At 31.8% G+C, this 27,562-nt stretch overlaps 5 protein-coding genes across 10 annotated transcripts; 4 read left to right on the forward strand and 1 right to left on the reverse strand.

The window, feature by feature from the left end:
- The first annotated feature begins 263 nt into the window (after positions 1 to 263).
- On the forward strand, positions 264 to 2,401 carry LOC129876929 (uncharacterized). The gene is made up of 2 exons (XM_055952404.1): positions 264 to 503; positions 1,708 to 2,401. Exons 1-2 carry the CDS (start codon positions 332 to 334, stop codon positions 1,983 to 1,985), a joined length of 450 nt encoding a protein of 149 aa, XP_055808379.1. The 5' UTR covers positions 264 to 331; the 3' UTR covers positions 1,986 to 2,401.
- A 1,779-nt stretch (positions 2,402 to 4,180) lies between these two features.
- Positions 4,181 to 5,102, forward strand: LOC129876355 (uncharacterized). Its single transcript, XM_055951770.1, has one exon. The coding sequence runs from the start codon at positions 4,379 to 4,381 to the stop codon at positions 5,012 to 5,014; it is 636 nt and encodes a 211-aa protein (XP_055807745.1). The 5' UTR covers positions 4,181 to 4,378; the 3' UTR covers positions 5,015 to 5,102.
- Positions 5,103 to 6,526: 1,424 nt separating this feature from the next.
- On the forward strand, positions 6,527 to 9,000 carry LOC129877351 (uncharacterized). Of its 6 annotated transcripts, none has more exons than XM_055952848.1 (2): positions 6,527 to 7,242; positions 8,697 to 9,000. In XM_055952848.1, the coding sequence occupies exon 1, from the start codon at positions 6,634 to 6,636 to the stop codon at positions 7,150 to 7,152; it is 519 nt and encodes a 172-aa protein (XP_055808823.1). In that variant the 5' UTR covers positions 6,527 to 6,633; the 3' UTR covers positions 7,153 to 7,242; positions 8,697 to 9,000. The 6 variants fall into 6 exon arrangements, with proteins under 6 accessions (XP_055808823.1, XP_055808822.1, XP_055808819.1 ...); XM_055952847.1 differs by having other exon boundaries at positions 6,527 to 7,237; positions 8,697 to 8,999; XM_055952844.1 differs by lacking the exon at positions 8,697 to 9,000 and adding an exon at positions 8,135 to 8,560.
- Positions 9,001 to 13,167: 4,167 nt separating this feature from the next.
- LOC129877101 (mannan endo-1,4-beta-mannosidase 2-like) lies at positions 13,168 to 18,425 on the forward strand. The gene is made up of 6 exons (XM_055952585.1): positions 13,168 to 13,368; positions 13,691 to 14,145; positions 15,280 to 15,477; positions 16,344 to 16,466; positions 17,432 to 17,643; positions 17,828 to 18,425. Exons 2-6 carry the CDS (start codon positions 13,756 to 13,758, stop codon positions 18,237 to 18,239), a joined length of 1,335 nt encoding a protein of 444 aa, XP_055808560.1. The 5' UTR covers positions 13,168 to 13,368; positions 13,691 to 13,755; the 3' UTR covers positions 18,240 to 18,425.
- Positions 18,426 to 26,053: 7,628 nt separating this feature from the next.
- On the reverse strand, positions 26,054 to 26,599 carry LOC129875844 (uncharacterized). Its single transcript, XM_055951070.1, has one exon. It carries the CDS (start codon positions 26,597 to 26,599, stop codon positions 26,054 to 26,056), a length of 546 nt encoding a protein of 181 aa, XP_055807045.1.
- Positions 26,600 to 27,562: the final 963 nt, after the last annotated feature.

The raw sequence follows: 27,562 nt of genomic DNA on the forward strand, positions 1-27,562 counted from the left end.
CTATCAGTTTTTTTTGCATTTTATACCTGAGCTATCACCAATTATTTATCAAAACACGACTCAGAATTAATGACACAACTGCCATGTGGACAAAATTTTATAGGCAAATTAAGTTGTCACATACACGCCATTTGACGGTTGTATTCAAACACTTGGTCTAGTTAGTTTCAAAATGTTTTTTTAATAAAAAACCCATGATAGTTCAGGTAAAGAACACAAACACATCATAAGGTGATACTTGAGATATATTTTTGACCATTTATCTCTTTATATTATATCTCATCTATATATTGATAGAACTCAAGAGAAAGAAAGAGAGAGTTGGATAGAGATGAGAGGAATGAAAGGTGAAATTTTGCTTGACATCCCTGCAGAAAAAGCATGGGAAATGTACAGGGATAATGATAAAATTAGCAGAATAAATCCACAAATGCTTGCTAAAGCTGAATATATTCAAGGAAAAGGAGAGCCTGGGAGTCTCAGGAGTTTCCAACTTGGCCCTGGTAAGTCTTTAATAGAAGATTTACGATAAAAACTTACTCGCATCTGGTGTTTGTACTACTGTAGCAGATTTAGAAGTTTGGTTACGAGTTCACGTGAATCTAGTAGCTTTTGTTTAGATCCTATATATATATATATATATTTAGAAATCTACTAAATATTTGATTGTAAACTCAGTGATCATTGTAGTATTAACAGAAGGTTATTATAGGAACTTATAAACTTTAAATTCTGAATTTGTCTGTGTGTTAGTACTAAGTATTGAATGAAAAGCATGCGTCTTGCATACGATCTTTTTACGATGAAATGATTTTGCAGTCATACAAATGGTCAATGAGTATTTTAGACCACATTTTTCAAAAGTCTTTCATTCCTTTTTAAATTTGTGTCAAATCAAACGATACTAAATAAATTGAAACATAAAGTATTACGTAAGAGGAAGGAGGAAGGAAAGGGGTAAGGGGATAGTGAAAAAAACTAAACATTGTCAAAATACCTAACATGAGCTCATACAAGTAGTTTCCTATTTGGCTAAAAATGTCACAAGTCACAACTACGAAGAAAACTTATCTTGTAATAGAGGTGAATTGTCTCTCTATCATCCCAATATAGGGGTAAGGCTGTGTACACATCAGTCTCTTCAGATTTCACTTGTGGAATTAGATCAGGTGTGTTTATTTTATTATTTTAGAAGCGGATTCAATATTTAAAGTTTATCAATTTCTACTGTAACCTTAAGTTAAAACTACACAATAAGAACAATTGTTTCTTCTTCTTTTTTCTTTTTAAAAAATGGGAGTAGAAGAAAGGGGGAAGGGAATTACAAGGTGGAGAATCGAACTCTCACCAATAAGGTGAGATGTCAGATAGTCAATCAACTAATCAACTAAAATTCATAAAAACAAGGTTCAATCATATATTTATAAATATTTTTATGAATTTCTTAATATAAATACAAAGTCTAGGCCTAAAGTTACTATGTTCACGTGAATAAATAACTAACAATGTTGATTTGCCCCTACAGGATGGAACCAGGGTTGTAGAAAATTACACTATATATAAGTTTAATTTTTTTTATGTATATATAGTAGTTGTTGAATACCTTTAATTTCTTCGTGTGTTTAATTTTTTATATTTTGAATTCCCTTAGTGAAATTCTGACTCCATCACTGCTCTCTTGTATTGTAACACAAATATGATATGCAGCATTGAGCAACTATGTCAAGCAGTCAATAGAAAAGATAGAGAAAGTGGAAGAGGGAAGGTCAGTGACATACCATGTCATTGATGGTGATTTAAGGAAGATGTATAATCCATATAGAGTTACCTTCTCTTTCAATCCTGTGAGCAATGAGCAATGTGTAGCAGAATGGAAAGCAGAATATGAGCCAATTACACCAACAATTCCTACACCAGAAAAGGCAAGAGATGCTGCACTATCATTTCTCAAGTTATTTGGAAAAACAGAGAACCATGCTATGTAAAACAAGACAGAAGGAGTTGATTTCTCAGATGATCGATTAACTAAAAAAATTATTCTCTCAGAAAGTCACTTTCTTTGTTGAAAAATATTAGAGTCAAAAAGAATGGTGACTTACTCACTTTACGAGATAATAACTTTTAGTTGAGTGACTATATGAGAGATCAACTCTAATCAGAAGCGAATCCAAGATTTAAGATTTGTGAGTTTAAGCTTTAAGGTTTTTAGTATATAAGTCGATGTGCTTTTAAAGTTATGTATGTTCATATTGGGTTCAGATGAATTTGATACTTTGCGTCCACCTCTGATCATGTTGTGTGTAAGAGTAAAGAGGTCATTTTGTTACACGTACTATCTAGAATGACCTCGCTAATAAGCAGAGGGGATATATATATGAATTGAAGTTTATGAGTTTCTCCAGATACCTCGAGTTAATATGTAATAATAATTAAATTTACAGTTAAATATTTGATGATTTTGGGCATTGGACCTCTCTCAGAAAGATGAATCTGTGATTGAGTATGAAATTGAGCATACAAACCGGGGGCACACAATAAGATAAGCTAGTTTAGTAGTCGCTTGGAGCAGGTTCTTCGACAAAATTAATGGTGCGGTTTTTCCTTCCCATGAAAACAACTACGTATTTTGTGAATTATAATCAAATGACATTGTGTTTCTTTTCTATCAATTGAATTAAATAGTTTCAATTCATCTTATAACTTAATTATAGTAAAAAGATCATAATGCATTGCAAAAAAAATATTAAAGAGTGTAAAATATAATAATATTTACATAAAATGTATATTATTCTTGGTTTTGCAACTAATTGTGTTTTTTCACAAACTTATAGAGGAAGAAGAAAGATTCAATTGAGTTAACAAGGATTCAAATGTGTGATGTTACAATTTAAATTGTGACCTCTTGACTATTGAACTGCTCCAATCCAAGCACTAATTGAGTTTCAAATTAGTAACCCTCATTGACAAGTTGCTCCTGGCTATTTCATCTTGTAATTCTATTTTCTCTTATTACTTAATTAGTCAAATCAATATTAGATTGAGATTAGTCAAGCTTAAAGAAATCTCACTAGTTTAGGAGCTAATTACTTAGATAAACTCTAGTTTGTAGTATTACGAATCTTACCAAATTTTGGTGTGTCCAAATACGTCCAGATATGTGTATCTCGGGATACATCAAATCAAAATTAAGTGTAATTTATCCTAGATACACTATATCCAAGTGGATTTGCATGTATCTAGGATACATAGATAAATTCCGCTCACCTCACTCCATCTCGCTCGCCGCTCTCTTATGTATCCAGGATCTAGTATCCCAGATACATGCGAATCACACTAGATACATACATATACATGTATCTAGTGTGATTCACATGTATACATGACTATCTCGCTCACCTTCCTTCCTATCTCGCTCGCCTCTCTCCCTATTTTAATGTATCTGATAGCAAAAATACATGTATCTAGGTGATTCTTTCTCGACATATGATAAAAAAATTCTTAATTAGTAGTAAAATATATAATTATTTAAAAATATATATAAAATTAATATATATGGTATGTATGTCTGTATAATAAGTTAGTTTTCCCAATTAGTTTTAGATAGTTTATTAGTGGGATATTCATTGTAGACCATGACATAGATGGGCTTACAAGAGCAGTGTCCAATTTCCGGCCCATGAATACATGATCACTGAGATGGAATATATAGGAAAAATGATGCGAATAAACAAACATATACTAGTTAATTAGTTAATATAATTATAATTTAGCTAATTTACAATTCACCACTAATATTTAACGTTAATTACAGTTTGATTTTGTATAATATAATTTATATAACTTATGTATAATGTAATTTTGTATAATATAAGTTGTATAACTGTTTAAAGTTCAGATGTTTGCGTTTGTATAAATTCGTTATTTCTAATTTATACAAAAATAACTCAATTATCAGCGAATTATACAAACGAGATAGCTTAAATTATAGCTACAACTCGTAAATATACAAACTATAGCTAAAGAGCCTAATTAAATTTATTATAGTGGTTATTTGGTTAATGTGGACCACTTAACTAGTGTCCTAAATAAATAAGGTCATTTGTGCAAATGTGAAAATTTAACATTCTTTCCCTTGCATCAAATTGGCGCAAAATTTTCGACTCAAAATTCACAACAGCGCGGTAGATATTTGGCGGCACAATTTCCCGCTAAAAGATTTTCCCTCCATTGCAGATCACACTGAACCACTATATATAAATCTTGCGCCACCAATTTCATTTTCATCAAATTTCAGATTCTTCACTCACAAATTCTCAATTTTCATTCGAATTTTTGGTTGTTTTTTTTCAGTAAGTTTGTTTCAACATCGCCGGTTATTATGGTGGTAGCATTAGGTCCCGGAAAATTCTACGGCAGTAGCTTACCAAGGCCGCGTTTTTACGAAAATCCAAATGGAGAACGGGTCGACCCACCAGTATCCGTTTTGGATCCGTTCATGTCATGGGCTGAGGAAGCTCACTGGTCAATGGGGGGTTTGAGCTTCAAGCGCCTTCGTCTTCAGGGACGGATCGAGGGAAACATCAAGAAACTTAGAGCTGAGCGTGAAAAGATCGAGAAGAAATCGATGGGTAAGAAGAAATCATCGTCGTTGTTGTTGCCAGTTCATGTAAGTCCGTCTCCTCCTCTTGGTCCGTTGAATTTGAAGAGGAAAATGCAATTGTTTGATGAATCTGATGATGAAAATGAAGAAATGGGGGTTGAAGGGAAAGTGGAAAAAAGGGGTTTAGCTAGGAAATTGGATGTTGATTTTGATAGAGTTGCTGAGGAGAATGGTGGGGTGGTTATGGGGAGAACAAGGAGTGGGAAAAAGAGTGAGGCTGTTGTTGAGAAAGTGAAAAAATTGAAAACTAAAGGTAGGAAATTGAAGAAGGGAGTGAAGGGTGTTGAGAAGAAGAAGATTGGATCAGTGACGCCAAGGACTTCACCTAGAATGTTGAAACGCCGGTTGCCTTGAAGGTGTTTGATAATTTGTGTCAATGAATGAAATCTTCTTAGTACAGGAGAATCAATCATATATTATATTGTTGGTAAATTGTGGTTCATCCTGGAATCTTTATCCTTACTGATTGTGTGATGTTTCGCTCAACTGATTTACTTGTTTTTTGTGCAAAAGTGAAGTGAAATTTAGTGTTAAACTGCAATTAATGAACTTGATAATACAGGGCACAACCAAAATGTTGTTTAATGTATGGGAAGGAAGGTCAATTATATGGGATGATCTTGAAACCTGAAATTATCAGTCATTCTGAAACTTTTATGCAGATATGAATAATTACCTTTGATTATCTACAATAGAACCACATTTGGCAATGGTGAATTTGTATTGTGTATTCACATTTTGATATGCTTTATTTGAGGCGATTGTTTATAGGAAACAATTTCTCTATTTGGGGAATACATTGTTTATGTTGTTGCATTTTAACCATCTTAGTTTAACTATATATGAAATTTAAGAAAATAAAAGAGGTTTTTTAAAATCTTATAATCTTAAAAATTAAAAATATGGGTAATGTATTAAGATGTTTTTTTGAATCTTATGATGAGTCTTAAATTGAGGTGTAGGGAGTAGCTTTTTATTTTTTGGAACTTCACAAGCTTGATGAAACTCATAAGCCACTGAGAAGATGCCAGCAAGAATGTAAGAAGCAAAATTGAAATTCAAGAGATCATAACTCTTCAACTTAACACATACTCTTCTTTTGATTTTTCTATCTTTTGCCTTTAAAGTTGTCTTGTGAAATGGAGTGCAGCAAGGAATCTGGTAGGGTGTAAAGTTAGGGAACAACACACATTGAGTACAACAAGTAAATGTTTCCAAAAGAGTGAATGTCACCATTTCTTCTTACTTTTTGTCCCTCTCAAAAGACAAGTAGTATTTCTATCCTGAGTTACGGTACGACAAAACTCATTAATTTTGATCTATTTTGTATTAATATTATGAAACTTAATATACAACATTAATAATCTATCTAACTTAGCAAGAAAAAAACATTACGATGCATAACCTATAAACTTAAAATCTTAAATTATCCTCCGCATCTTGACATCTTCCCCACTAATATTATAATGGATTCAACTTATAAGTGTGATCACATGTTAACCCCCATTCATTTTTGTCTTTATTTATTGTTTAATTATTTTATTTTATTTTTTAATTTACTTTTTTAAATAGCTTTATTGTGTACTCTACTTTTTTTTACGTTTATCGTTTAAATTATTGATGCATGACATTATGTAATGACGGAAAATGATACAATATATCCAAACATTGAATTTATTAAAATAATATAATGCAATTCAATATAATACAACATAATAAAATACAATACGAGTTATTAAATAGTATGAAGCAACCATTTAATAAAAGTGTAAATTAATCGTTACCCAATGAGATTTGTCATAATTATCTAACATAACTTAAAAATACAATAAAATAAAATTTAAATAACAATCAAAATAAATATAATATTTAAACTAACACCACCATATCATCTCCCTATCCATCAATTTGTCCCTCAAACCATTTGAACAAAGAGAGTAAATAGAAAGAGCAAAATCCAAATCCAAATCTCCATGGCTGAAACTATACAACAACAAGAAGAAGAACCTCCCTTGTTTCCATCATCATCAACCTCTTTTTCCTCCATGCTTGTCTTAAAGAATCTTATGAGCAAAAGACGAACATGGGTCTTTCTGTTTCTCACTGTCTACGCAATTTTACTCTCAATTTCTTCGAATTTCCTCAATTCAGTACTTTCTTGGTATGAATCCACCATGAAATTGACACCCACTTCAGCTCTCTACGGATCTATGGTATTAGGACTTGCGTTTGGGGTTTTGTCCATTGTAGCAGCTCTAATCGTCGTTGTTCCAGCAACGCTTGTAACTTGGATCACTATTTTGGTTTTACTGACATTTGCAGGTAAAGGGAGAAGGGATTTGGTTATGGAAGGGAAGAAATTGACGGGTGAGATTACTGGGTTTGTTGTTAGGGTTTTGATTAAAGAAGGTAATCTTGTAGCTGTCATTTGTGCTGTTCTTGGGTATTTTGCACTTGTTAGAAGGAACAAAGAAGACGGTAATGATTATTGAGTTTGAATCTTTTTACAATCATAAGCTCGATCACGGAGAAATCTCAGTAGCTCAGCTGGTTGGCTATTGAACTTTTACTTTATTGGTAAGGTTGGACTCCTCATTTTATAATCCTTTCCCCAACCCCATTTTCTGAATAGAAGAAGAAAAAGCTCGATTACGAGGGTAATGATTATTGAGTTTGGATGTTAATCACGTCTTTTTAGGATCATAAGCTCAATTGGTTCGTTATCTGAACTCGAACTTTTACTTATTCCCCATTTTATAATCGTTTTTGCTACCCCATTTTTTGAGAGTAGAAGAAGAAAAAGCTCGATTACGAGGGTCCAAATCAGGGGTTCCTCTTTTATTGGAGGGGTTTAAGTTAGCTCCTTCTGAGATGAAAGAAAAGATTGATAATTTGTGATCTTGAATATCATGATGTGATCGACCTATTCTATCTTAACTTTAGCTGCTCAGAAATTGATGGTGTCCCCGTCTTCCCTTATCAAGGTTCTTGCTTTTACCGGAGGGATTTAAATTAGCTCCCCCGAGATGAAAGAAAAGATTGACTGTGATGACTTATTCTTTCTTTAACTTTAGTTGCTTAGAAACCTAAATGATAGATGTTTTCCTCGTCTTCCTTAATCAAGGTTCTTATTTTACTGGAGGGGTTTGAATTGGCTCCTAAAGATTGACAATTTGTCTTCTTCAATCCCCGGATGTGATGACCTATTCTATCTCAACTTTAGCTGTTCAAAACCCAACCTAAAGGATGGATGTTTTTCCACGTCTTCCCAAACCAATTTACCTATTTGGAATTCTTCAGCTACCACCCTTAGTTGAGCTAAAAAAAAATCCCTCATCACTCTTCTATTTATTGACTTTTGCTGCAAAAATATTAGTACAGATAATTGTTTTGCTTGCTGGAAACTTCGACTACTATATTCCTTTAACACTACATTTGTTTTCTTGTAATCGTTGTTCTTTGTATACTTTCTAGTCTAGCGTATTGAGGAGGCCTCTAAGTAATCACATGAAAGTCGATTGCTCTGCCTCATGTCGCCCTTCCAAGATATCTGAGGACGGTGCAATGTGAATTTTGGGAGATTTGGGATTGGTTCGTTCAAAAATCAGAATTTGATAAAGATTCAATCTTTGAGCTAATTTGAAGTTCCTGTTAGATTAGTTTCAAGGGTGTAAGCATAAGTTAGAATTGGTAGCTTTGTTTAGCAGTAGAAATGATAAATGTTTATGCAATGTATGATATATGTATAAACTGTCTTTTGTTTGTGTCTATTCTATTGATCTTTGTTTGTTATGTATAGAATTTATCTGATACTTATGCTGACGAAATGTAATGAAATATTACTGTAACAACCCAAACCCCTCCTTTTGAGTATTTTATGTATCGTTGCATGATTCGAGACTTTCATATCGGTTCATATAATATTTTCTGATTTATTGGTATGCTTGAATTGGAACCCGAGAAGATGATAGTGTTTCAACACCAGCTGAAATTGTATATTTTCTGTGTTGGTGCATTCTTTGCGATTGCGGAACAGGAGGGAGATCAAGAAACAATGTCTGCAAAGAGATTAATTCTTGGGGAATTGGGACTGTTTCATTCAGAAACTATAATTTGGAAGCTTATTTGAAATTTTAGTGGGGAAGTAATCGTCATTCTGACAGGTGAAGTCGTGATTAAACTTATCGATAGACTAATTTTTAACTTATAAGCACTTTAGGGATCGTTTGGTTTGGGGTTAGAATTATGTGTGAATTAGTTATTCAGAATTTAGTGATTCACGTAATATTCTTTCATGTACTATTATAATTATTACATATATTAATTCATAACTTATGTACGTGTTTACTTATGTGGCATTGTAATTTGATGTGTGAATTTTATAAATAGCAACTAAAATACTAGTATCAAATATGAAATTGGTTATACCGATTTTAATGAATAATATTTTGCTTCCTAAACAACAATTAAATGATCCTTTCATTGTGTTTAACAAATATATAAACAACTAAAAAATATTTAGAGATTGTTTAGATTGACTTATTTTAATTGCTTTTAAGCCAAAATAGTTTTCAAGCGCTTACTCCTTCCATTTAAAAATAAGTGGTACTTTTAGTTTGAACACTCAATTTAAGAAAACTATCCATTTTTAGAAAGTAAAATATATTTTACTAATTTACCATTTAATAAATAGTTGTAAAACTATTTAGCTCTTCAACAATTTTTTGATTATGTAAAACCTTCTTTATTTAAAATAAGGGTAAAATTAGAAGAATGTCATTAATGCTTTCTTGATTATGTTAATCACCATTTATTTTGAAACAAAATAAAAATAAGGGAAAAAACTCAAATATGCAATCAAACTTTGAAAAAAAGGCTTATCTATGTTATTCATTAAAGTTAAATTCATTTATGTCACTGCCGTCCAACAAAATGTCCATTCATGCAATAACTTTTTAACAAAAAAATTATCCGATTTTAACATATTACTTTATACACGTGACCAACTATAATACGTCCACATCATTTCACTTCCTCCATTACTAAATTTTTCGAAAAAATGAACCCAAATGAGTATAAAGTGGCTCAATAATCGTTGGCAATGTGTATAAAATAATTTGTTAAAATCGGATAGATTTTCTATTAAAAAATAATGGTATGAATGGACATACTGTTAGATAATAATAGCATAAATGAATCAAATTTTTAATTGATGACATAAATAAACATGTTTTTAAAATTCACTAGCATATTAATAAAAATACCACTTATTTTAAAATGAAAGTAATATAAACTATTTTGATTTAACTTATACTCGAACACTTTGTAAATACAAAATAGATAGCCTTGTACAAGTGACACTGCTTGTGTGCACATTACATCAATAAAAGTTACGGTAGAATAATTGAGATTTTTTTATTTTTAACTAGAAGTTTTGATTCGAATCCAAAAAATAAAAAAAGTTTCATTGAAAATGCCGTATCTAAAAATAGACTTTGCAATACATAAATTCAGATTAATTAATTATCAATATGAATATTAAATATCGAAATAATAATAAAAAAAGACACACCTTGTATGCCATGCCACACAAAAGTAAAATGTTTGTGTCTATGAGGACTATTACTGCTAACTGTCGGTGGCCGTTGCCTTTCTTGCAATTAACTATTTGTATGTGGCTTTACACTTTGTCATTTTACAAAATAAAAATAAAATTAATTATTTTTGAAAGTAAATAATATTAATTAATTAAAAAGATTTATGAATAAATTAATAAAAACACTTTTTATTTACTATTTTTTAAGAGGCACATAAAAGAGAAGTGGGACAATTTATATTAAACGAATGAAGTACACTGGAATCATATTTATTCCAATGATATTATTAAATTAAGTACTTCTTTTGCTCCAATTTAATATATAGTCACTTTTGCTAATAAAGTAGGTTAAATATTATAAAGTTTGAATTTCAAATTTAAGCAAAGATAAAATATAAGGTGATTTCTTCACATCTGCTCGAACATTAGTGGATAGAATTATCTTATACTTAATACTGATGAAAAATAGCAAATACCTCATGAGATTAATTAAGATGCACGCAAACTAACCTTCACATTATAGTTTATAATATAAAAATACAATTGATACTTTTATTGTAATTTATTTTAAGTTTGCAGCAATAATTTTCTGCAATAAACAGCTATAGCCTTTTTAATTTAACAATAAAATATGTTTTTGTTTGTTGCTGTAGGATTCATGATGATAAAATTATTGTTAAACAATGATGATACTTTTTATAGCAAGTTGGAGAAGCATCATTCCTTGTTTGGTAAGTATATTTCTATGAAAGAATTATTTTGTTTGTTATAAGGATAATATTATTTTTTTGTCTTCAAGAAGTTGATTTTTTTTTATCTGTGATATATTACTAAGTATATTTAATATTTAATTAATTTAAAGTATGTATTTTTTGGTCCTATCATGGAGAAAGTGTATATATATATATATATATATATATATATATTATATTTGACTATTTATAGAATTGCATTATTATTAAAGTTATTAAAAGATAAAACGGTAAATAATTATGATAAATTTACAAATATTCTTACACAAAGGGATAAAAACAAATGCACCAACTCCAATTGAAGATTTAATATGCTTAATCAGATATAATAGTAATTAAACATAAATTTTATCATTAATTGAAGGACTAAAAGAATTATTAAATCTTTATGGTATATTATATCCCGTTTAGAAGTTCTAAGAAACTCTGGCCCATAAAGGCTGGATTTCTTATGATTTTTCTAGAAAAAATTACCTCAATAAATAATTTATTTTATCATATTCTCTAAAATTTTCTATTATTTGAAAAAATTACAATTTTTTTTTCTTTTTTCTATTTTTTGATGTATCAATCGGATACATCATTTACGTGATGTATTAGGATGTCGGATATATCACTTTACGCGATAAATCGATCGGTTACATCACTTTACGTGATGTATCAAGACGTAGTGATGTATCCGAATTCCACCAAAAAGAAGAAATTTCGGATAATTTTTAAAAGAATAGGAATAAAATATTATTGAAAAGAATCACTATGAAATTTAGGTAAAATTTACATTTTTCTATCTAATCAATAATTATGAACTTATTTAATACTTTGCGTTGGAATAAAACAAAAATCAACCATTATGATTAGAAATTAAATATGATTAATCCATTTGAACTAAGGATATTGGTAAACTATAGTTTTCAATATTGTCAAGTCGAAAAGATGTATAATCACAAGCAATTATTTAAACTGCTGATTATTGTTAATGTACCCCCAAAACATGCAATTAAAATACCATCACAGTATCAATATATTGATATAATATCATTGAGATTTCGTTAATTGAGATTTCGTTAATTACCTAATGACACACTTTTTTTTCTTTATCTAAATAGAATGTCAAATCATAAAAAGTTATTTTTTCTTTTGTGGAAAAGATATTTCCTTAGACTTGCAGAAAACCCGCCTACAATAGGGCATGATTGCTAGACTTCAAGTGCCAATGTTGGATTAATTTTTTACCCAAAATAAAAAATAGAAAAAGTCATCTTGTTTAGATATTCGTTTTGAAATTTAATTAATTCAGATTCATGTTAAAAAATCTCATTTTGAAAGCTAAACGTTTCCTATCAAAGCCGTGGAATTTCTGTTAAAAATATAAAAATACATATCACCTCCATCACAACAAAATAAAAACTAGTATAACAAATAAAATTATCAAGAGCTCGAAAAGAAAAATGATCTACAAACAAGCAAATAAAAATACAGAAATTAATACTACTATATATTTTTCCCGTCTCATAATACTTATCCACATTATTAAAAATATATATTTTACAAAAAAAAAATTCACCAAGGTGTGTTTGTAGACGAGGGAGACCATCAACATATAATATCACTAAATAAATTTAGCCATAATACATAAATCTACGTTTAAGTTGGCTTTAACTTGCAAATAAACATTTCAACTTTGAGTCTGTATATTTAAACACCTCAATTAATCTCTATCGTTAGTTAATTGAACACTTAAACTTATAAAATGATTATCTAAATAGCTTTAAAATTTGTGTTACGACAACGTTGAGTGTCCACGAGATAAAGTCAGACGAATTGAAGTGTTTAATTGATAATTATAACCAAATTAATATATCTAAATGTACATTCTCAAAATTGGATTGCTTACTTATCCGCAGTGCTTCTTCTACCCATCTCGATCAAAAGCCCCTTCTTTCCTCGTCCAATACAAAATTGAATATAAGAAAATACCTTCCAGAAAAAACAAAAAAAAAACTATGGGATTAAATCCCGAGTTATTGCGAAGTAAAAAGCCGATGTCAAGTTTGATTGCCTAATATTATATCTCAGCATATACAAATTAATTAATAGATTGGATTTAGATTCTTTATATACTATACCCATAAATCACGTACATAACGCCTATTAGAAACAAAATCAAATTAGGCGCCCCCACGCACCCACCCCCCACACACGTGATGCAGTTTCATGTTGGGTATCTTGATTTTCCAAATTGATAGACTTTGTCTGTGCTTCAAGTAATCCTTTTACCACTCTTTCACAGAAGGGGGATCTGACTGTTCTTGAAAAAAAAGCGCAAGTCCCATAGATTGGGGGAGCTAAGGGGATCACAGGTACAATTTGTTTTTAGTTTTTTCTAAAAAAATACAATCTTGGTATTTTGTATTACATTAAATTTCTCATTTTTATAGCATAAAGTTTGAATCTTGTTTTATGGGTTTCATTAAATCATCATTTTTATAGCATAAAGTTTCAATCTTGATTTATGGGTTTAATCATTTTCTCATAATTATAACATAAAGTTTCAATCTTGGTTTATGGGTTTCAGCATTTTCTCATAATTATTATGATAAAGTTTCAATCTTTATTTATGGGGTTTCATTATTTTCTCATATTTATAACATAAAGTTTCAATCTTGGTTTATGGGGTTTCAGCATTTTCTCAAGTTGGATCTCCAAAGTGCCTTCTCCAATTTTTTCCTTTTTTACCATTTCTTGAAATGGTTCAATCACCTATGAGCAGAAAGCTAGCAAGAAATGGTGGCCTGTTTTATCCAGTCATTGGGTTTGCACTGTTTGTTACTTTTCTCTATTTGGCATTTGGAGACTTGTGGGGTTTCAATTTCAACAGAGAAGAAATAAAGCTAAGTTTTGTGGAGAGAAATGGAACTCAATTCTTTGTGGATGGTAAAGCTTTTTATATAAATGGGTGGAATTCTTACTGGTTAATGGACCATGCTGTGGATTATAGTAATAGGCCCAGGATTAAAGGGATTTTACAAGCTGGTGCTAAGATGGGACTCACTGTGTGTAGAACTTGGGCTTTTAATGATGGTGGATACAATGCTCTGCAGATTTCCCCTGGTAGATTTGATGAAAGAGTGTTTAGAGTAAGTAAAATTTGTTGTTAAGTACAATTTCTATAATTGTTACTTGTGTCTTTTGCTTTGGTAGATTTGATGAAAGTGTGTTTAGTGTAAGTAGAACTTATTGTTTAGTGTCATTTCTATAATTATTACTACTCCCTCAGTTTCAATTCGTTTATTTGGTTTTGACTTGACACGGAATTAGAAAAAACAAAGAAGACTTTTGAATCTAGTGATCTTAAACGTGCTATGTAGAAAGTTGAAATTATAGAGTTGACAAAAAAAGAAAAGAGATTCTTTTTTAAATAGACTGAAAAGGAAAGTAAAACGAACAAATTGAAACGGAGGGAGTATGTCTCTTACTTTGGTAGATTTGATGAAAGTGTGTTTAGAGTAAGTAAAACTTGTTGTTAGTACAATTTGTGTTTTATTACTATGTCTTTTAATGTGGTAGATTTCCCTTTTATAGCAATCTTTCCATAGTTATTAGTCTTCCTACTCAAGACCAATTACATCATTGTACCTTATTTCTATAAAGGAAGTTTAATTATAAGACTTCTAAATTCTTGTGAAGTACATAAATTTGAAGTTATCTGACCTAGTATTGATTATCTTTTAAGAAGGAAAAGGGAGGACCAGTGTACGAAGCTTGCCGTGTTTATGTGGGGTCCAGGGAAGGGCCGCATCCCGAGGAAGTGTGATGTAGGCAGTCTACCCTCACGCAACCATCATTGGATGATTCTTTAATCTAGTAAAGTAGGCATACTACGACTAGGTATTATACGACGAACGGATCATCTGCATTTATATCTCTGTCCGGAAGTTTTCACATTAAATTGTATATTATTTGTATGAAGGAAGACTTCTACATATTGTCAAGTACTTAAATATGAAGTTGTTATTAAATCTAGTGTTGATATCTTTCATGAAAAAATGGCAGCCTGGTGTACGAAGCATCTTGTGTTCACGCGGGGTCCGGGAAAGGGCCGCACTCCAAGGGTGTGTTGTAGGCAGCCTATCTTGTCGCAACTATCAATGACTGATTCTTTAATTTTTAAAATTAGGCATACTGCTACTAAGAATTATATGGTGTACGAATCATCTGCATTTATATCTTTGTGTGGCATATTCACCTGATGCAGATATGTGTTGTTGCAGGCATTGGATCATGTTATTGCAGAAGCCAGAAAGAATGGTATTAGGCTGATGCTTAGCTTGGTTAACAACCTGCATGCATTTGGGGGGAAGACCGAATATGTAAAGTGGGCAGAGAAGGAAGGTGTTGCTTTAAGCTCTTCCAACGATTCATTCTTCTATGACCCTACCATACGTCGTTATTTCAAGAATTATGTCAAGGTAATTTTCATAGAAAAGATGTTTCTTCGGGAAAAACTTGTGTCTTGCGCGCTACGTCTGTGTTTCCAAATACAGCATATCTCTAATTGTTGCACCGATATAAAACTTGTTACCTTCTTCTGTCGCAAACTGTTGCATATGGAATCATTAATAGGAAACATCTTGTCAACTAAGCTAGTAAATTCCTTTAGTAATAAGTATCTTTAAGTATTAGCTGATGTAGAATATACTAATAAAGTGAAACTCAATGGTTTACTGATGTTTCTGCTCATTCTTGGTGACCATCTTTGGCAGAAATTTGTTTACTTTGTTCACAGAACTCGTTGTGCCAGTGAGATTGACTAAAATGTTGTTACACGCGTCCCTCCAAAAATGCATAACGTTTGGAGGATCTGACACACAACCAACGGTATTTTTTGAAGAGTTCGAGCAACATGGGTGAAAGTCTTGTTATTTACTTTTACCTATTTTTGGAAATCTGGTGAATTGAGGCTATGATGAAGTGGTGATAAAATAGGGATTAATGAAGCGTTTGATCTTTTGTCACTTATGGATTCATAGGCTGAATGAATATTTTTTCCAGAAAGGGTATATTATGAACAGAATGAGTTAAGTTGGTGCTTTCCAATTCTATCTTCAGCTAGCTTTTTGTGTCTACATAGTTACTCAGTTGTTTTATTAAATTTCCCATTATAACTTTCTATAAGGAGAGAAAGAATAGCTTTCACGTTAGGCCATTCCATGATTGAAGCCATCTTTTTGCTCTTTTGTCTGCAGTTGCATGCCACATCCCGGTATTGATGCTAAAATTACATTTTTATCTTAAGCTTCTGACCCATGTAATCGTTCTTTTTTCAAAATCCCAGACAGTGCTAACTAGGAGAAACATATACACTGGGATGGAGTATAGGGATGATCCAACTATCTTTGCATGGGAGTTAATAAACGAGCCTCGCTGCATGACCGATCCTTCTGGTGACACACTTCAAGTAAGTTTTAGACTCTTATCTTCTTTTGATGTCATAGTACTTGACTAAAAAGTAGTCCTTTATTTGTGTAGCTATTCATTTTCGTTATTCTGTTCTCTGAAGTTTGGGCCGTCACTTGGTATTTTTAGAAAGTTGCATTATGAGTCTTAAAAGAAAAAATTGTTGAGTAGTGGAATGAAACAAGTCCAGTTTGGAATTGAGGCGTAGTTGTTGTTTGTAATATTATGAGGGTTTATAATTATCAAATCATTGTCTGTTTGTGGATACTTCATGCACATGACGACCAGAGTTTCATTTGGCAATTCTTGCCTCCAACATTTCTGGCAATACTAATGTATACTTGTATGAGTTACGAAAGACGAGGGCAAAATTTTGTCCTTGCTTTATGTTGATTTGTGGTAACACTTAGCAGAAGGTATCCACTAGCAATCCCTCCTAAATTTTGTATTATATCTTTGACATAATACATAAACATTCAAACTTGGCCTCAGCTGGCAAGTAAGTATTCCAACTTTCATAGTGCACATCTAGACACCTCAACTTGTGTCCACCGTATCAGTTGAATACTCCAACTTACAAAATCATCCTCTAGACACCTCCAACAGTTATGTGCCACATTAGTGTCGGGTGTCCACGAGATACAATGGGGATGAGTTGGAGTATTTAATTGGCAGTTGAGATCAAGCTAAGGTATCTAGATGTGCACTCTCAAAGTTGGAGTGCTTATTTGTCAGTTGAGACCAAGTTTAAGTGTTTGTTTGTGTATTATGTCTATAGCATTACATGTTGAATTTCATGTGTTTGGACATTTCATCTTTATATCAATATTGAGGATAAATCAGAACTTGGCATATTAATCCAAGGGTATCTTGTTTTTGTTTGACTAATTAATTGTGAAAAAGGAAACTTTTCTGCTTCCCTATCTTCACCAGGATATGTATTAATCGCGTCATAGAATTCTGCAGGACTGGATAGAAGAGATGTCAACATTTGTGAAGTCGATCGATAGGAAACATCTGCTTACGGTAGGCCTAGAAGGATTTTACGGTCGTAGAAGTCCCAAAAGATCAACTGGCAATCCAGAATTTTGGGCTGCTGATCTTGGATCAGATTTCATCCGCAACTCCATGCTCTCAACGATTGATTTTGCCTCTGTACATGTATATCCAGACCATTGGTGAGTTTTTTTTTTTTATCATACTCAACTTTCTTAATTTGTGACAAACAGGAAAAAGATGAATTCTTTTCGTGCAGTGCTAACGATTTAATAAGTACCTTTTTAGACCGAACTTTCCTTTTTCTTATCGAAGGCTGCTGCTTCAGAGCATTTTTTCCCCTGTTTAACATCCTTTATTTTGTAGGTTCCATGATAAAAATTTCGAAGAAAAATTAAAATTTGCTGCCAAATGGATGCTTTCTCACATAGAAGATGGTGACAAGGAACTGAGAAAACCGATCATGTTCACTGAATTCGGTTTGTCAAATGAGAACGAGGACTTTGAACCCGCTCAACGAGACAGATTCTACAAAATGGTTCTTGATTTCATATACAAGTCTGCAAAAAGAAACAGGTCGGGGGCAGGATCATTCTTCTGGCAGTTCTTGGTTGAAGGGATGGAACTGTATAATGATGATTTCGGAATTATTCCATGGGAGAGGCCTTCAACACATCAGCTTATTACTGAACAGTCGTGTAGGCTCGCTAGAGAACACGGAGTACTGCCTACACAAATGGAACATTTGAAGGATTTTTGTGCATCGACGAGGTTATAAATTATGTATTCATGTTAGAAAAAGAAAGAAATTTGATGTGTACAATGAAGAATCTGGTTGTGTATTTTCTTGTTTGAGATTTGTTATAGAGGGAGGAGCTGCAGGATAGCTTTACACCATGTATTTCTTACTTCATAGATGTATACAAATTTGCATAAAGTGAAAGTAGAGCAAATTCTTTTCTAACTTTTTTATTTGACAACTTACACAACATTTAGGGGTTGTTGGTTAAGAAACAAATCTTGAGCCGAGGGTCAATTGGTGATGAATGAAATTGGGCCCCTGGATAGATTGTTCACGTATCTAATACCGAACAGTGTTGGACATGCAGGGGGTCTTGAATGAATGGGTTCCTTAGATTCTTAATATGACTTTGGGCAATACTCTCCTTTTGAGCTAACTTTTTGAGTTGAGTTAGATCCAACGTCCATTTAACATGGTATTCGAGTTTGGTCCCTGATGTTGGTCCACTGGATAGATTGTTCAAGCATCAAGTACTAGACAATGTCTGGGTGTGCGGAGATGATGAATGAAATTGGGCTCCTAGGCAAATTGTTCACGCATTCAGTACCGGATAGGGTTTGGGTGTGCATTGGACAATCCTTTTTTCTTGAGCTAGCTTTTGAAATTGAGTTAGGTCCAATAAGGGACCATCTAAACTTAAAGGTAAGTTCTACAGAGTAGTGGTTAGACCGACTTTGTTGTATGGGTGGAGTGTTGACCCGTCAAGAATTTTCATGTTCAAAAGATGCAAGTCGCGAAAATGAGGATGTTGAGATGAATGTGTGGGCACAATAGAAGAGATAAGATTAGAAATGAGGATATCTGGAACAAGGATGGGAGTGACCTCTGTGGTGGACACATTGAGGGAGGCAAGACTAAGATGGTTTGGACTTGTGAAGAAGAGATACGTAGATGCCCCAGTGAGGATGTGTGAGAGACTGGATATAATGAGTACGCAGAGAGGTAGAGGTAAAGGTGATTAGACTCCAAACTATCGAGGACATGACATTAGATAGGAGGGTGTAGAGATCGTGTATTAGGGTAGAATGTTAGTAGGTATGGAATGTTGTCTTGATTTTCGAGGGGTTTAGTTGTTTTCTTATAATGTCTTGCTTTTTGATTCTACCATCACTTCTTGTTGATTGTGTTTAGGTTATCACATTATTTTGTGGTTGTTACTATTTCCTTATTAGCTGCTTTGCTCTCCACCGTTGTTTTCCTCTTTTCATTATTTCGATATGTTATACTCGAGTCGAGAGTCCTCCGAAAACAGTCTTCTTACCTCCACAAGATAAATATATGATCTCCATACATTCTATCCTCTCCAAATCCCACTTGTAAAATTTCACTATATATGTTATTATTGTTATCTGTTTCAATTTAAATTTCTACTCATTTAGAAAAAAATCTTTTCTTTTTTCTTTCTAATCATTTTACTTTTTATATTTGCTTATTCTACATTACTTTGTCTTTCATTCCTTTACTTCTCATTTATTTCATGTGCTTTTACAATAAGAGGCATAAGGTACTTGCTTTTTATGGTAACTCTTTTTTTATTGTTCATTCGGAGTCTGAAGTTCGTGAAGCGCAGGATTGGCTACAAGAGGGAGGATAGAAAAGAAGATTCAAGTAATCAAATGGGTGATAATTGATACTCTGCACCACTTTTAGAATATGAAATTTCAGATTCTATTTCCGATGATCTTTATGCATTGCAATGTTCAGGCTTCATTATTAACATTGAATAACAACTCTTGCAATTGATCGTTGAAATGTTTATATGATTTATTACATTTCTATGATGTTCTTATAACGAGACACGTTTTTTTACAACTGCGGTGTTCGGGCACTTCGACTTTATATTCCACTATATACTTGCTTATCTCATATCAACACAAATATCAGATAACTGTTTCATATATACTTACCTATCCGACTTGATGCCTTGATATGTAAGCCCAGTTTTCTTCACCCTTCTTTTCTTTAAGGTGAAAGGTGTTGAAAATATTAGGGCTGCTTATTATACAAATGCCTCCTGCAATTTGTACTGTTCGAGCGGTGGGAAAATTAAAAATTTTGCTAAGGGTATTTAAAATTGAATATATGTATAAAAAGTAATTATTTTACATATATACACTCTATGTTTTTCTATATATACAGTATAATTTTTTGATGAAAATGTTCAATTGAAATCGAATCACTTGATAGTTGATACTAATCATGACGACATCGAAACTCGAAACGCCATTATGTCACTAGTTAATCTCCATCACACAAATTCACACACCTTATCTAGATCTAGATATATATAAACTAAAATAAAAAAAATAAAATGTATGCTATATGTTACCTCTATAAACAAATGACACTTTGAACAAGGATGATTTTGGCACTAATTTATTTCCGTCACACAAATTCACACAATTTATCTAGATCTAAAGATAAACTGAAAAAAACAATGATTTCATTCTATATGTTTCCTCTATAAACAAACTCCACTTTGGACAAGAATAATTTATCTCCATCACATAAATTTACACACGAAAAGTAACCAAGATGATTCCTACTAATTAAAGCACCTAACCTGCTCTTCATAATAGATTTAGGGGTCGTTTAGTCAGGCGTATTGGAATAATAGTGATTTGGTGTATTAAAAATAACATGCATTACATAATTTGTAAAGAAATTTTTTTCTCATTTGGCATGAAACTTAAGAAAGGTGCGGAAAATACAAGTGCCTTGTGTGATTTGTACTTTTCGAGTGGTGATCAAATTAGTAATTTCGCTAAGAATGTACAAGATTTAATATATGTATAAAAAGTTATTCTTTTACCTTTATATGTTGTATGATTTTTGATATATACAGAAAGATGAAAGTGTTCAATTAACGACCCTTCATTCCAGATAGCTGCAGAAATTGCTTTTTTTTTTGTCTTTCATTTTGTGAAGCCATCAAAAAGATTGATAGTGTAATAACAGCTTCTACTCTCTCTTTTTTTCTCTCTTTTTTGTTATTTAATACCAAAAACATCTTCATTTTTCTAAAATATTTTTTTAATAAAAAAATAAATAAAATTTGCCGTTTTGAAGAGCTTGACTAAATTGGCTATAATAAATACATTGCAAAGTGGCCTCAATCCTTGCATCATGTATATCTACTCTGGAACGCTATTCCAAAAGTAAAAGATAATAATATATTTATCCCATTGCAATGTAAAAAGATCATCGGAAATACAATCTGGAATCTCATATTCTAAGAGTAGTGTAGAATATCAATTATCACCCATTTAATCACTTCATTCTTCTTTTCTGTCCTCCCTTTTGTAACCAATCCACCCAATTGATGAATTAAACTTCTGATTTTTATTCACAATATTTTTAACGATTGTTTTTGTTCTTGATTTTCTAGGAATTGATGTAAAAGAAAATTCGAAAAGCTCAGTTATAACTTCATTCTTTTTTGCCAGCTTCTTACATATTTTCTTTGAGGATTTTGAGATTTCATCATAAATATTTAGAGCAAAATATTAAAATTTTTGTTAATATGATTATTGAGCGAGTGGTCTTGCGCCCTTTTTATAAATACAATAATCCTAATGTTAGATGGAGAAAGATTATCTCATCAATTTATATGCCAAAATCCTTTTGACTTGAAGAAAAAGTAAAGGCGAGAATTTCCTTTTTTTTAATATAACAATCCTTTTAAAATCAGGATAGAAAATATTACAATATTAGGAAAATAAATAAATCTATAAGACTTAAAAGAGATAATTTTAACAATAATGATTGTTAGTTATTTACATTACGAATTTTGTTAAGGAATTGTCTAAATAAAATGTGTACATGACGTAAAAAATTAATTTATACTTTAAATGATTACTATTTCTATTTATTTTATTTCATTCCTATTCTCCTTTCTCAGAAAAAAGTCAACCAGTTTGCTTGTTATTACACAAAATTAAAATAATTCCCTTCAATGGAAATAAAGTTTAATTATATTGACTAGAGGTGGACGTTTGGTATTCGATTCGCTATTTTTATGATTTTGATTTTTTAATTCGATAATCAATAATTAAAAGTAGAAAAATATCAAACTATCATAGTTCCGCCCAGTAAATGAAACTTTAATACAGTATATCAAACTTCGATTCATTTATTTGGTATCACGAATTGAAAATATATATATATATATATATATATATATATATATATGAATGACATATGTTCATAATTTGTCCAACATTTGACATGTTATCTTTTAAATAAATAACGTATAGGTAAGATCTACTCTTTCAAACTCTAAAAAATTATCGACATTGGTCAATCAAGACGTCCAAATCACTCGTTAATATTATCATTTAGGGAATATTTATCTCATAAATAAACATAAATTTAGTTCTATATTTAGCACACATTTTTGTTTTGTTTTTTGTCAATTCTTTTGTATATGTATGTATTAAGATGTTAAATTATTTAAATTTGCGACGCGTAAACTTCTTAAAAGAAGACATTGTTCCCTAACAAGATAGTTGAAATAACTTGTCAATATTAGGTCATTTGAGAATTAAAAAAATTATTTTGACTTTCATAAGATGTTTGATATCTGTATTAGGATTCGGCTAAATTCTAATTCATTTCGAAATGTTCTATATTAAAAAAAAAGGGGAAAGAGAGGGATATAAAACGTTCCCTAACAAAGACGACTCTATACCTAAAGGGACTTGAGGCCGAGAACTCTAGACTAGGATGGCTCCACTACCAATCTTGTTGATGATTTGGGTCACTTGAAGTTTAAGAAAATTTGAAGAGAGTTGAAATTTGCAAAAATAACACCGACAACTTCTATTATATAATAATAACCCTTAGTTCTTTATTTAAAGTTTGAACAAACATCTTCATTCTTCAAAATACTTTTTTTATATAAAAAATAAAATAAAATTTGATCTTTAAAAAGCTTGACAAGGCTATAATAAATACATTGGAAATTGCATAATTCATACATCATGTATATCTACTCTGGAATGTTATCCCAAAAGTAAAAAAGAAAAATATCTTTATCCCATTGTAATGCAAAAAGATCATCAGAAATAGAATCTGGAATCTCATATTCTGAGAGTGGTGTAGAGTACCAATTATCACCCATTTGATCACTTGAATCTTCTTTTCTGCTCTGCCTCTTAAAGCCAATCCAACTTGTTGATGAATTCAACTTCTGATTCTTATTCACAATTTTTCTTACCATTGTTTTTGTCCTTGGTTTTCTAGGAATTGATGTAAAAGAAAACTCTAAAAGTTCAGTTATAACTTCATCTTTTTTTACCAGCTTCTTACGTAGTTTTCTTCGAAGATTTTGAGACTTCATCATGAATATACAGAGCAAAGAATTAAAACTTTTGTTAATATGATTACTGAGCGAGTGGTCTTGCCTCCTTTTTATAAATACGATAATCCTAATATTAGATGGAGAAAGATTACCTCATTAATTTATATGCCAAAATCCTTTTGACTTGAAAAAAAGTAAAGGTGAGAATTTATTTTTTTCCTTTTTTTGAATATGACAATCCTTGTAAAGTCGGGAAAGAAAATATTACAATATTAGGAAAATAAATAAATCTATAAGACTTAAAAAGAGAAAATTTTAACAACAATAATAATGGTTAGTCATTCACATTACGAATTGACTTAAAGAATTTTCTAAATAAAATGTGTACATGACGTAAAGCTTTAATTTATAGTTTAAATGATTAAAAGAGGACTTAATTAGTTTGCTTGTTATTACAAAAAATTAAAATAATTCCCTTCAATGAAAATAAAGTTCAACTATATTGACTAGAGGTGCGCGTTTGATATTCGATTTGATATTTTTAAGGTTTGATTTTCATAATTCGGTAATCAATAATTGAAAGTAGAAAAATATCGAACTATCAAAATTCCGCGCAGTAAATGAAACATTATTACGTTATATCAAACCTCGGTTCGTTTATTTGGTATCACGAATTGAAAAAAATATATTTTGATGCCATATGTTCATAATTTGTCCAATATTTGACATGTTACCTTTTAAATAAATCACGTATAAAGGTTAGCCCTACACTGACATTGGTCAAACATGACGTCCAAATCACTCGTTAATATTATCAATCAGGGAATATTTATCTCATGAATAAAGATAAATTTAGTTCTCAATATAGCACATATTTTTGTTTATTTTTTTGTCAATTATTTTGTATATGTATGTATTAAGATCTTAAATTATTTAAATTTGCGCAGCGTAAACTTCATATAATTAAGAAGACATTGTTCCCTTACAAGATAGTTGAAACAACTTGTCAATATTAGGTCATTTAAGAGTTTTAAAAAATTATTTTTGGCTCGCATAAAATGTTTGATATCCGTATTAGGGCTCGGCTAAATTCGAATGCATTTCGAGATATTCCACATCAGAGGGAGGGTGGAGGGAGGGGGTAAAACGCTTCCTAACAAAGGCGGCTCTATATCTAAGGAGACTTGAACTCAAAAACTCTGAATAAGGATGACTCCACCACAACTTTTGTTGGTGGTTAGGTAAAAATCTCTTTAGGTGATCAGGGGCTCCCACTTGAAATTTAAGAAAATTATGATGGAAGTTGAAATTTGCAAAAATAACACTGACAACTTCTTCTACTATATAATACGTAAATTTTATCTAAATCTCATAGTGATTCTTCTCAATTACACTCTATTCCTACTCTTTTAAAAATTATTCAAAATCCCTTCTTTTTGGTGGAATCCGGATACATCACCTACGTCCTGATACATCATATAAAGTGATGTATCCGATCGATTTATTGCGTAAAGTGATGTATCGAAGCAGTGTTTTGAGAAGCGAGAAGAGGAAAAAAGCGACGGGGGCTCGCTTCACAGAAGCGAGAAGTGTGAAGCGAAGCGCATGTTTTTTCAGAAAAAGCGTTATTTAGTATAAAAATATAAAATATAAAATATTCATAGATAAATAATCAAGAACTCAAAAGAATTAGATTAAAAAGTAACTAGATAGTCAATAATCCTCATAAGTAACAACATATAAAGCAAATGCATAACCAAATCACAAAGAGAGCAAAATCCTATTCTTCAACAAGATCCTCAAACTCTTGAAGTGCCATCAACAAGGGTTCTACTTCTACTTGGTCCTCATCTTCGTCCTCATCGGAGGACTCATCAACAAGAGTTCTACTTCTATTTGAACATGAACTTGAACCTGTAGCTACTCTCTTTTCCTTGCCCCTTAAAGTACTCCCCCCAAAATCATAAATATTCTCCTCCACACCACTAGCTGTAGCAACATCACCATAAGTGAGACCTTCTCCTTCATATACTTCTTCATCTTCATGATTTTGGGGTGCTCTAGTTAACCACTCATTTGCATCATCCATATTATCCAACAAAATTGGATCAATGGTATTGCGAGCATTGTAGAGACGCACCAATGTTCTATTATATTTGATGAACACTAGATCATTCAGGCGTTTTAACTCAAGCCTGTTTCTCTTTTTAGTATGAATCTGCATAGAATTCGTAGAAAGTAATTAATGGGAGGACTTTGGACAATTAAGATATCATTTAATTTAGTAATAATGTAATATAGGTTCTCACATGTTCATACACGCTCCAATTTCTCTCGCAACAGAATGACCTACAAGTTAAACTTTGCACTCTAATAGCAAATTGTTGCAAGTTTGGGACATTATGACCATATTGCATCCACCATTCAACTGTAGAAGAATTATTTTAAAAGTTAATATGTAATAACTTAAAATTTAAAGCTCAAACAGTTAAATGTTGAAATGCTCACCTGGTGACCTTAAGGTTCTAGCTCTAATGGCCGACTTAATTCCAAGTAGCCCATCAACTTTCATGTACACACCAAGCTCATCCCCTATTTTGTCTTGCAAAGTTTTATCTAGGATCATCCTCTCAACACATGTATGATATCCCAACCACACTTCTTCAGTTAAAGTCTTCATCTCATTATTTTTATAATAGAGCCCCGGGTTCAAAATATGTCCTGCTGCATGTAAAGGTTGATGAAGTTGATTCGTCCACCTTGCATCAATGATTTTGAAAACATTCATATATTTCCTTTCATCATAATTGAATGCCTTTTCAATACTTTCTTTTGCCCTATCCATGGCTTCATAAATGTAGCCAATTGGTGGTTTTTTCTCCCCATCCACCATACGAAGTACATTAACTAAAGGACCATCAACTTTAAGTGCTTGAACAGTGTCATTCCAAAAATATGGACTAATGATGTGTCTCACAACTTCTTTCCCAAGAGTTTCCTTTGCATAGACACTTTCATTCCATTCAGTGGACATAAACAAGGTTCTCAGATTTTTCTTTTGCATATAAAAACTATGCAATGTCAAAAAAGTTGCGAATCTTGTCTTAGCAGGTTTTACCAAGTTTCTTTACTTTGTGTATCTCCTCATCATATTCAACAATGCCCTTTGAATGATATAAGAATGTATCTTAACAGCCTTACCAAAAACTATTCAAAAATTTTTAATAGTTAATAAGTAAGAAAACTAACATGAAGATTAAAAAAGAACATTAAATATCAAGACTCAAGTTCACCTGTAGAATACGGGGCCTTTTTGAAAATGTCACCAAACGTCAAGTTGATACAGTGAGCAGCACAAGGAGTCAAGAAAATATGCGGGAACACTCCCTTCAACATGTCACCCGCTTTTTTGTTCTCACTTGCATTATCAGTCACAACTTGTACCACATTTTCCTTGCCTATTTTCAAGATAGTCTTCTCAAACAAGTTAAACATCTTATTAGAGTCAGTAGAAGAGTCACTAGCATCATGAGATTCAAGGAACACACTTCCTTTTGGAGAATTCACCAAAACATTGATGATCATTTTCCGATTCCTTGCTGTCCATTTATCCATCATAATGGAACAACCATACGTTTTCCATTGAACCTTATGATCTTCTACAATTTTGTTTGTCTTTTCCACCTCTTTTTTTAAACAAGGAACTCTTACCTCATGATAGGTGGGGGGCTTTATTCCAGGGCCATATTGGCCTACTGCCTCAATGAATTCACCAAAACTTTCGGTATAGTTAACACAATTGAAAGGCAAACCTGCATCATACATTCACCTAGCAAAAGCAGATACAACACGATCCCGTAAAATCTTGCTAGAAGCCTCTAGATCAATAGGTCCACTTTTTCTCTTTTCATTTGTTTTTTGCGAGAAATAGAGATTAAGAGGACCTTTGACATTGCTAGCGGTGGATGACCCACTTTCACTAGTTGAAGGTTTCTTT

Source organism: Solanum dulcamara, chromosome 12 (genome assembly GCF_947179165.1).
Source record: "Solanum dulcamara chromosome 12, daSolDulc1.2, whole genome shotgun sequence".
Classification (NCBI taxonomy): Eukaryota; Viridiplantae; Streptophyta; class Magnoliopsida; order Solanales; family Solanaceae; genus Solanum; species Solanum dulcamara.